The sequence below is a fragment of the Contarinia nasturtii genome, unplaced genomic scaffold (assembly GCF_009176525.2).
Source record: "Contarinia nasturtii isolate CC-2019 unplaced genomic scaffold, AAFC_CNas_1.1 Cnas_scaffold_688, whole genome shotgun sequence".
Taxonomy (NCBI): domain Eukaryota; kingdom Metazoa; phylum Arthropoda; class Insecta; order Diptera; family Cecidomyiidae; genus Contarinia; species Contarinia nasturtii.
The window spans coordinates 207,187-217,152 of NW_022198039.1; the positions used below are offsets into that span (position 1 = coordinate 207,187).

The 9,966-nt window shown below is 31.6% G+C and overlaps 1 protein-coding gene across 1 annotated transcript; it reads right to left on the reverse strand.

The window, feature by feature from the left end:
* Positions 1–4,706: 4,706 nt before the first annotated feature.
* On the reverse strand, positions 4,707–9,276 carry LOC116340437 (membrane-associated progesterone receptor component 1). Its single transcript, XM_031766924.1, has 4 exons — positions 8,595–9,276; positions 8,459–8,489; positions 5,380–5,532; positions 4,707–5,282 (listed from the first exon to the last, which is right to left on the reverse strand). Exons 1-4 carry the CDS (start codon positions 8,883–8,885, stop codon positions 5,110–5,112), a joined length of 648 nt encoding a protein of 215 aa, XP_031622784.1. The 5' UTR covers positions 8,886–9,276; the 3' UTR covers positions 4,707–5,109.
* Between the last annotated feature and the right edge of the window lie 690 nt (positions 9,277–9,966).

The following is a 9,966-nucleotide window of genomic DNA, read 5'->3' on the forward strand; positions in this document are numbered from 1 at the left end:
GGCAAAATCAATTTTCAAGGTGTAATTTATTTTAAAAAAATTGTGGCGAAAAATTCAAAATATGAATGTCGAGTAGTTTGTTTTTCTTAGTAGTACGGTTCCACGTTTCACATTAAGCTCTACGGCCAAAAACTGGCAGTGTATTTGTTAAATAATTACAGTATTACGTCCCTCTTAAATGTCGTCACTTTTATACCAGTAATGTGCGAAGACAGGGATGTTGTCATGGGAAATTTTTAATTTTACACTAGATAAAAATGAAAATTTTAACATTTGTAACCCTCCCTGAGAATCTAGGCTCGCTCATTACTGTTTTATACGTAAAACAACAACACAAAATATAGCTCTCTTCTGGCGACACAATTGAGTCCCCTAAAACAAATAGAAATGAGTACGTTTTAGGTGTATTACATTCTATTTTGTTTCGAGTGTTTGTTGTTGGGCCGTCGAAAATTGCTGCTATGTTAGAATTAGTGACTATTAACCAACCATATTTTGACATCTCTCCGAGACCATACAAAAATACCAAAACATAATTAGAAGTGACCCATCATATAGTATAATGTCTGAAAACGTTAATTATATTCTGTAAATTATTGAATGGCAATGAATTTAACGAAACTAACGAATATTCAAGTAGATTAATCCATAAAATTTCAAGTTGATGTATAACCAATACTACGCATTTATCATTTCAAATGTGAATTCGATGAGAAATGAAATAAGTGTTCAGCCAAAGCAATCACTCATCAGTGTTATGATAATCCATGCTTCTGAATAAATCTCACGAAAAAATCGAATATTTTCACGTTTATCGTGTTTATGCTGATCGCTTGAATGTTCAAAACTTTGCATTTGCTGTTGTTTTAGTAGACTTTGTAGATCATTCAATGTGTCGGCCATTGTATTCAAAAATATAGCAATATAGCACCATCGCGCTCTTATTATCAACAGTGCAATTATTACTATGGGTTGCATGAAATACTTTTCATTATTCAATTCGTGCAATGGTGTAAATAAACTTGCAGCAGCCAAAACCACGGCAAACGTGAAAACAAAAACGGTTTGTTGGATATACTTTACACGTCTTGCTTTATAATCCGTTGTATGATTGAGTTGTGTAGCAAAAGTTTTATCAATTGCTTGGAATTTTTCATAAATCTCTTGTTCTCGCTTTCCATTGAATAATGTCTCGATATGTGACATTGAATGTATTATAAAACCACCGATAGTAGCCAAAATATTTACATAATTCATCAATTGACTTTCTTTGTGTTTGGTATATCTGTTTTCAGGTGAACTTTCCGAAGCCTTAATTGCACATGAAATAATAATCGCAATATGGAGTGCAGAAAAAACAATAAAATACATGACATATGCTATGAACTGTAAAGGATTGCGACAAAGAGTTGAACGAAAAATGGAATAATGTGCAACACAAAGTACTTGGAATACTGTAGTAAACGGTTTCCAAAAGTCTTCAAATTCGTTTAAAACTGCTGCTCTTGTCGCAGAATTCATTTTGAATTCTTTTTAAGTGAATAAGCACGAAAAGACTAAAAGAGAAAGATCAGAAAACAAAATGGCAAAGGGATTTTGTGTAATGAAATTGCAATAATTACCATTAAATCTTTAAAATAATTTTTCCGTTTGCACCGTAAATTTCATTTGAAATACTTTTTGAGTGATTTTTAACCCTTAACCGCACAGGCTAAAACAGTAACGTAAGCGCACAGGTGGGGTCTTTTTGGACCCATGAGAAATTTCATACAAAACTTATGCAAAATGGTATCCAATGAGTAAAATATGTCATTTTATAGTTAAACCATAGCTTATTCCTTACTTTCCAATACAGCATCACAATTTAATATTGATTTTTATGGAAAAAAAATCAATTATAGCCAAAATGCTTGGTAGTTATTGATATGTACGACTTTCAGACAGTCGTGTCTTTCACTAATATCGCTAATCGACAGTCGTTGGCCAGTTAATGTGCTTCGTGTACTGCGCCGAACTACCTCTCGATATGTGAGATCAATATAGATCGAGTCTCGAGACTGCTTCCCGAAGGGCGATCGCACTTTGAACACTGTAGCTCTCTGGCATTTATGAGTTCAACCCTATGTAAACATTTTTCCTTCCTCTTCTTCTGCATTTGCAAGAAGCATGTGTGATATATCAGCTTAACTCTGAGACACCAGGTGGCAGCACATTTGCGTGATCGAAACCAATTACATTGCTTTATATGGAGTGCGATGAGATCGCGCTGCTTCCGTTCTTCCTCCATACTTGGCAAACATGTTGTTAGACGTTCGCAACAAGGCAAACCCTGCCACACCAGCAACGTTCACCAAATTCACGATATATGCCCATACATTGTGTTTTGAATAGGATAGATCCGTAAGATCTCCGCAAGAGCTGGATCTAAGCGTGCGTAGGCCGCCGCATGATACATACTTGATTGGCACGCCTGCTTTGATTTGCGCGTCGAAGCAACACAGAAAAACGAACGAATATATCATGCGGCGGCGTATGCACGCTTAGATCAAGCTCTTGTGGAGATCTTACGGATCTATCCTATCCAAAAAAAAACAATGTATGAATATATATTATAATGGCAAATGCCATTTGATTTGCGATGAACAGTATACGTCACGGACGAAACAATTTACTGTGTTGTTGTTTGATGAAATGTAAATTGTTGTGTCAACAAATCTACATGAGTTTCATATTGGCCCATACAGAATACATCATTTCCCATACAAAATACTTTGGGGTCCAAAAGACCCCGTTGTGCTTTTACGTTAGTATTTTGTATAAGACTTCCCAAAACTTCATTTATGCACCAAACATTGAAATTTTTGATTTTATCACATAGATATGATATTAAAAAAGAAAACGCTCAGCGAAATTTTCCAATTTTTTTTTATATTTTTGTGATTTTTTCAAAAAACTAACTCTTAGGGCCTAAGAGACCCCACGTGTGCGTTTGAGGGTTAATTGCTGACATGTGGAAGTTTAGAGCTTTAAGCCAAGAAAAAATTCCGAATCCCCTATATAAATTACTAATCCAGCTATTCCGCTAATCCAAAAACACAAATGTGAAATCGAAACAATTTTTCTTATTCCATGCAATGTTTCCGTCAAAAATGTTAATTCTGCTATTCCGCACTATTCCACTAATCCATCAATAAACGTCAAAAGAAATGTCGAATGGATTTGAAGTGAAACAATTTTTGCTATTCCATGCACTGTTTTGCTATTCCACCCGAATCCATTCACATGCGTTGCTATTTCATTGCAATTTTTCGAATCTTTACACTAAAAGTCTTATCCTATTCAATGTGTCTGCCCCCTAGGATTCCATGGTATGTTCAGTTTGCAATCCTTTGCTTGCAGTTAAAACCACCAACAGAATATGAAGTGAAACAGCACAAATGGTATAAAATAAAAACGGCAACGATCTTAAGAGATTACGACGAATGTGTGGCCGAAATATTAAATAACTGGAAACACATATCGTTTGGAATGTACGCGTAAATTGTTTTCAAAATGCTTCAAATTCACACGAATATACACTGGTTTTGGATCTATTCATTCTGTTTGCTGTAAGCTCTTCAAATGACTAATTGAAAAAATCTATCCTCCTTTAATTTCAAGTAAATTGCATTATTTGATTAACGAATTTAATTAGCGAATGCTTTTAATGGAATTTAATCTGATACACATATTGTGAAGAAAAATAATATGGTAAGTTGGAAGTAAATGTTTACCAAAGGCATTTAAAACTACCTTTGAGTGCAAACAAGTTTTCATTTTTTATAAAAATAAGCTTTACTAGACAATTGAATTCACTTTTAGGAAATATGTATAGTAGTATACATAAGATAAAGCAAACAATTTAGTGATGAAACTTTTATAAACTCGTATACATTTTTTAGTTTTCATAACATTTCATGTGTCTTATGTGTATGTATGCTATTTTAAAAGTAATAAAGAGCGGGAATGCGTCACCCGTAACGGGTTAAACCTTAAATAAATTTTATAATACACAACTGATAACAATTTTTCATGTTTCCATTTGAATAAATATTAAATACTACCATTTTGCTATTGCAGATGAAAATCCAGTAGTCAATATGATCGTTTTATCATTAATTTGCCTTAATTAGCTATCAAATTAAATTCGAAGTGGACTATTCCAAAGAATTTTCCAAGTTATCTAATTTTCTTCGACAGAATTTAAAGATTCCAAGGTTAGCTATATGGGATAAAAAGTAATGTGCAATTCGATTCTCTATATCCTCAAAGAGAGTTGCATATTTCTTTTTTTTACGATTTGAGAAGTTAGATGCGATTAGACTGAAATTTGAAATGATTTATTTTATGAATTGAAAGCTAAAACTAAAACTAAATGTGAAGTCAACGCTTAAATATTGTAAGAACAATCGATTTATAAAGATAAGAATGTGCCGTTTCTATTAAATAAAAACACATTTTTTCTATAAGTTTATGAATATTTATTTTGTAACAATTACCACTTCAATTAATTGTGTTTAAATATATATTTTATATAAAAAGAACGCAAATGGCGATTCAAAAAATACAATTGGAAAAATGCATTGTAAATTGTATAACCAAATTGGTTTGTGTATCCTATTATGAAGACCGAAAAAAAAAAATAAAGTGGATTTGAGTCCCTACGATTACAGCATTAATATCGAGAATATTTTATTGGAATTGAAAGTAAAGCTTATGATAAAGAAATCTATACGGCTGCCTTTATTCCTTCCATAGTACATAACACGTTCAGCCCAACATTAATTTTTTTTCCAACTTTTTTCCAATCTCAATTTTCCATGATTCTCAATAGAAAATATCCTTTTAACACAAAACAAAAAAAAATCAAACTTGTGTAAAAAGAACGAACATATCACAATACAATGTTTTTTTTTATTGTTTTTGTTGTTGATCATTTGTGCCATTTGCTCCAATAAATTCATTATTGTTTACTTTATTAGAACTACTGTTCGATGAATCTTTTACGGATGTTAGTGATTTGGTTCTTTTATTGGGGCTATTTGGATTTTTTGTTGGTGACAGTATCAGTCATTCATCTTTCGATTTTTCCGATGCTGTACCGGAAGTTTCTGTGGAACTTATGTTTGTGATGTTTTCGGGTTTGTTAACTTTGGCCGATTCACTGGATTCTTCTTCTTCATCTGAGTAGCTATTTGGCTCTTCTCCGGGTCTCAACAAACGGCCGACATATTCGTATTTTTCTGAAAACAAAATTGATCATTTTAATTTGAATGGTAATTTAATCGGAGATTTTTAATTGGAAATTTAAATAAAAAAATGTTTAAAAGAATAGTTTACCTTTAAATTGCATTTCCCATTCACGAACCGATTCCATTTCCATAGTATCCAAATCGCTTAAATCATCGTATTCTTCAGTGTCAGAGCTAGTTACGTTGAATGTAGCTAATCCACGGGATGCATCGCGACCACCGAATGCGGCATATGGTCCGCCTATGAAAAAAAACAAGTAAATGCAAACAATTGAAATATCACAAGACCAAAAAAAATTTATAAACAATTTCAATTTTAATGAAAATATATTCCTATTATATGCGAACTCCTATAAAATTGTTTTTATATTTTTATTAGTTAATCAATGTAATTGAAAGGCGTGCCAACCAATTGGATAATTGAATGAGCTAGAATAAAACCCGACTTGAAATAAAAAATAAAAGAGGAACACAGCTTTTTTTATATGTGCACAATCGGTGTTCCACTTTTATCGGTTTTTATTTCAAGTCGGGTTTTATTCTAATCCAATCAATTGTCAATTCATTTTTTTCATTGTCATGTTACATCAATACTAGCTTTAGTACAAAGAAAATAGTATATATTGTGTTCTAGAATAAGTAACAAATAAATTGCTACTTTCCAATGTGCGAATAATATTTTCAGTTCCGATAGTTAACCTTTAGCCCAGCATTTTTTAAAGAAAATTACGCATATGGTATATATTTGAATTCAATTCTGGACTAATACATTATTTATTTGAATTCAAATTGTTTGTCTCTTTTTTGGCTTGGTCATACTTGTGGCGCGTCTGTTGTCGATTGTTGAAAAAAAGGTATAAAAGGTTCCAATTTTCGAATTGATATTTACATTTGTTTTGCGAATTTTTCAAGTACAATAAATATAGAACTATAGAACAAATACGTGGATCTATTTATAACACCGATAATAAAATAGTTAAAATTTGACCTTTGATCATCACTCAACGCTTCATTTTAATGTTTATGATTTCCAAAAGACAACATAACGAATCGAATAAATTAACATGTAAATTTTAATATGGTTTTTACTCCAGTCAATTCATTTATTTCACATATTTCGTCGATAGATCGACATTCTTGATAAATGATTCATATTGAGTATTATTGGAATTTTTCCAAACTCAATTCAGTTGATGTAATAATCTAACTAAATTATCAAATGTGAATTACTTTGTTTTCTTAATTTTGTTATTGTATTATCCTCTCAATTAAAAAAAATGTCTAAAAGACCTTATTACCCACAATTGCCTATTATTTCTAGTGTCATTCATTATTATTGACAGGTAATTCGAATGTTTAATGTGACATTCGCTTAAATTTATAACAAAAGATTCGAAGTACCAGTAATGTGATTTTCTTTGAAAATGAACGTATTTAAGCTGGCGATAAATAGATTCAGAACGTTGATAAGATAACTGTATGCAGTATCACGTCTTAAAGCAATATTTTGCCAACTTGCGGTGAGCATTTGTTTCTTTCCTCCCATGCGAATGAATCACAATGCCAATTATTTGAAATGAACAAAATTCATTTGAATTTATGACCTAGCTTTATAAAGAGAAGAGAAAGCTGTCGGCAATTTTTTGCAGCCACATTAATGTGCGTGTACATTCCGATAAGAGTCTAGTATACAAACAATCATGTATTTCATTATTATATTTAACAAAAATCGTTCCATACCCAATGATAACGAAATATTTTCATTTAATTTAGAATAAGAATTAAATTTTTGCAACATTTACCATATTTGTGGCAGTGATAAAAACAGAATTAATCTTGATATTCTGCGATTTTGCGAAAACCAGTTAAAAGTGAAATTCATTATCACTTCGAGATTAATAAGGAAATTTACAATATTATCAAGATAAATAGATCTTCTTATGAATTTTCGCTTTAAAGTCATGATGAAACCAAGATATGTATTCATTTTTTTCTTTTACTATCGGCATTATTCCGATGGCTGAGTGTAAATTAAGTCTAACCTATGAAATGGTTGTTTTATTACACGATAACCGGTTTTATTCAGCCTTTACTCACTTAGTTAATATTTATATGATATTAATATACAGTTTGAAAAAATACCAGAACTGAATATCTCATTGGAGCTCAATTAAAATTATGCTTACACATACAAAGTATGTATGTTCTTTCCGAGAAAGTCAATCATATTACGAAATCGAGAATATTTTGTGGGTCTTTCATCACAATGCCGCACCGAATAAATAAGCATGAAATTTGCCTAATATTTTCCCCACGTTGAAAAGTATTGCAGTAATGAATTTGAATTTCTAACATAGAATTACTTATACTATAAACATATACAATACTAATTTTGTTGACTGAATCAATGACAGCAGTATCTATTTTGTGTTTATATCATTGTTGAAAAAAGATATTTATATATATCATTGTTGTTGTTTGATTTATAGTGATTTGTCAGCAGCTCCCAATTTTAAAATTGATATGAATTTCAAAAACTTGCGACCAAATTACCACAGCGATTTCAAATCTACTACATACTACATAATATTACCGATTTCAATATGTTGGTAGTAAAAGAAATCTAAATAACCATCAATAATAATCTGATAAGGTTTGAAATTGTCACTGTCGGCGCGTTATGATTTGGAAAATTCGTTTGAAAAAGTCCACATTTTTTTATAGTTTGGCAACGTAGATAGTACACCTACGTCAGTATTACATGGCAGAAACAAATCGACGCAAATCGAACATGCTGACACTTCCCAAATTCATTTTCCTGTTATTTTATTCGTATTTGTTATTTCCATCGTTGCACGGTATAGCACTGAGCTATGCACTTAATAAAAGTTAATAACTAATTCACGTTTTTTTCCCTTCCTATCATTCTTCATTTTGTACAGCACATTTTTATACCTGATATGTGAAAGCAATTTCAATCCACTTTTGCAAAGCAATGAAACGTAGCAAATTGTAAATTAACACATACACACTTTGAAGTGCAATCAAGCGCTTCAAAGTAATGTTCGATGTTACATTTGGTTCCTATTTTCATCATGTCATTGGACAGTACATAAACTTAAAAAAAATATGTGTTACTTGTTCAATAAAGTCCATAATTGTCTTACCTGGACCGTAAAACTTGCGACCTTTGGTCACCTGAAATAACAAAAAAAACCAGCATATTATGGATTTTGTCTCTAATTAAAAGTCATTTAACTAATGGAAAAATTCAAATGATATATAATTACTATGAATACGTACATCATATACATGACCATTAACTGCAACTAACACTCTACCATCCGGCTGATTGCCATCGAATTTCTTGAGCTCTTGTACGGTAAAGTCCTTTCGAAGTTTCGGCAATTCGGGCTCGGGTGGTACATTTGGTGGGCCGGTGTCTGAACGACTTTTTATTATTTTATAGATGAGAAATGCAATTAAAGACACTAACAGTAGATTGAGCGGACTGTGGATAATTTCGGCAATAATGCTGCCAACGAAGCTGGTTTCATTGACATTGCCACCTTCAGTTGATGTTGATTCCACCATATTTTTTTTCTTACTGAGGTTTTTTTTTCGTTTGAATTGTTAAATGGCGAAATTTGAGTTTATACTTTCACAACAGCTCACGATGACGATGTAGAATAGAATAATAAAGAGTTCGCACGAACACAAACACAACAGAAATGCACCAAGTTTTTAAAAAATATTTTTGCTTTTACTAGAATTTCGATCTGAACAAAGAATATACAAAAAGTGTTTTTTTTTGTTCGTTTTCTACATTTATACCGTATACAACTACTTTATGATGTGAAATAAAAATTTATTTTGTACTTATTCAATGAAGTGGGCTATCGTCGTTTTCTAGCACGTAGTTAATTTAGAAAACGTCATTGGTGCGCTGAGGTCTTATCCACTTTGTTGCTATTCTACAATATACATTCATCGTTCACTTGTAATGACTTTCGGGTCTTCTACGCTTCGGCTATTATTCGCGCGTATGTACATAGCAATGACAGCGTTTCATTCAGTTTCTTTGTTTACATTATGGATGTATTTACGCATCGGGTCCGACCAAATACTTCAATTGAATATGTTGATAAAACAGAATATCTACGAGATTTTATTAAAAAAATTTGAAACAATTCGTCAAGTTTTTTATTCTAAATAAATAAATAAATGTTTGTTGATACGGAGATTTGTTGTGGGAATAAATAAATTAAACACAAATATACAGCATCGAATACTCAATCTTTAAGTACAATACGGAGTGCCTGATGGTTGTCATAGTATAGCAGCTGTCAAAAACTGCTTGAAAAAAAAACAAAACATAAAATTGGGCGATTAGCAATATTACCATTTAAATAGCAGCCGCTCAGCCATTTCGAGATTTTTTTACGGGAAAATTTTAAAACTGTGTCCAATTCGTTTTGAATGAAATAAAGTTGAAAATAGTTCGATTGAAAGTTCCAAAGAGTAAATCCAAAGAGTAAATTTAAATATTTTTTACAATGTATTTATACGTGAAAATTCTTTGCTTTTGTTTGATTGTAAAGAATATTTCCATCCCTAATCCAATGTTCCGTATTCAAAATGAGAGTGAATGTTTTTGCCATGGCATTTTCAATCC

Coding starts and splice junctions, on each gene's coding strand:
- LOC116340437 (XM_031766924.1), bottom strand. CDS start 8,885: ATGGTGGAATCAACATCAACTGAAGGTGGCAATGTCAATGAAACCAGC. Junction 8,490..8,594: donor TTAATGGTCATGTATATGAT/GTACGTATTCAT, acceptor TTGTTATTTCAG/GTGACCAAAGGTCGCAAGTT. Junction 5,533..8,458: donor TCGCAAGTTTTACGGTCCAG/GTAAGACAATTA, acceptor TTTTTTTCATAG/GCGGACCATATGCCGCATTC.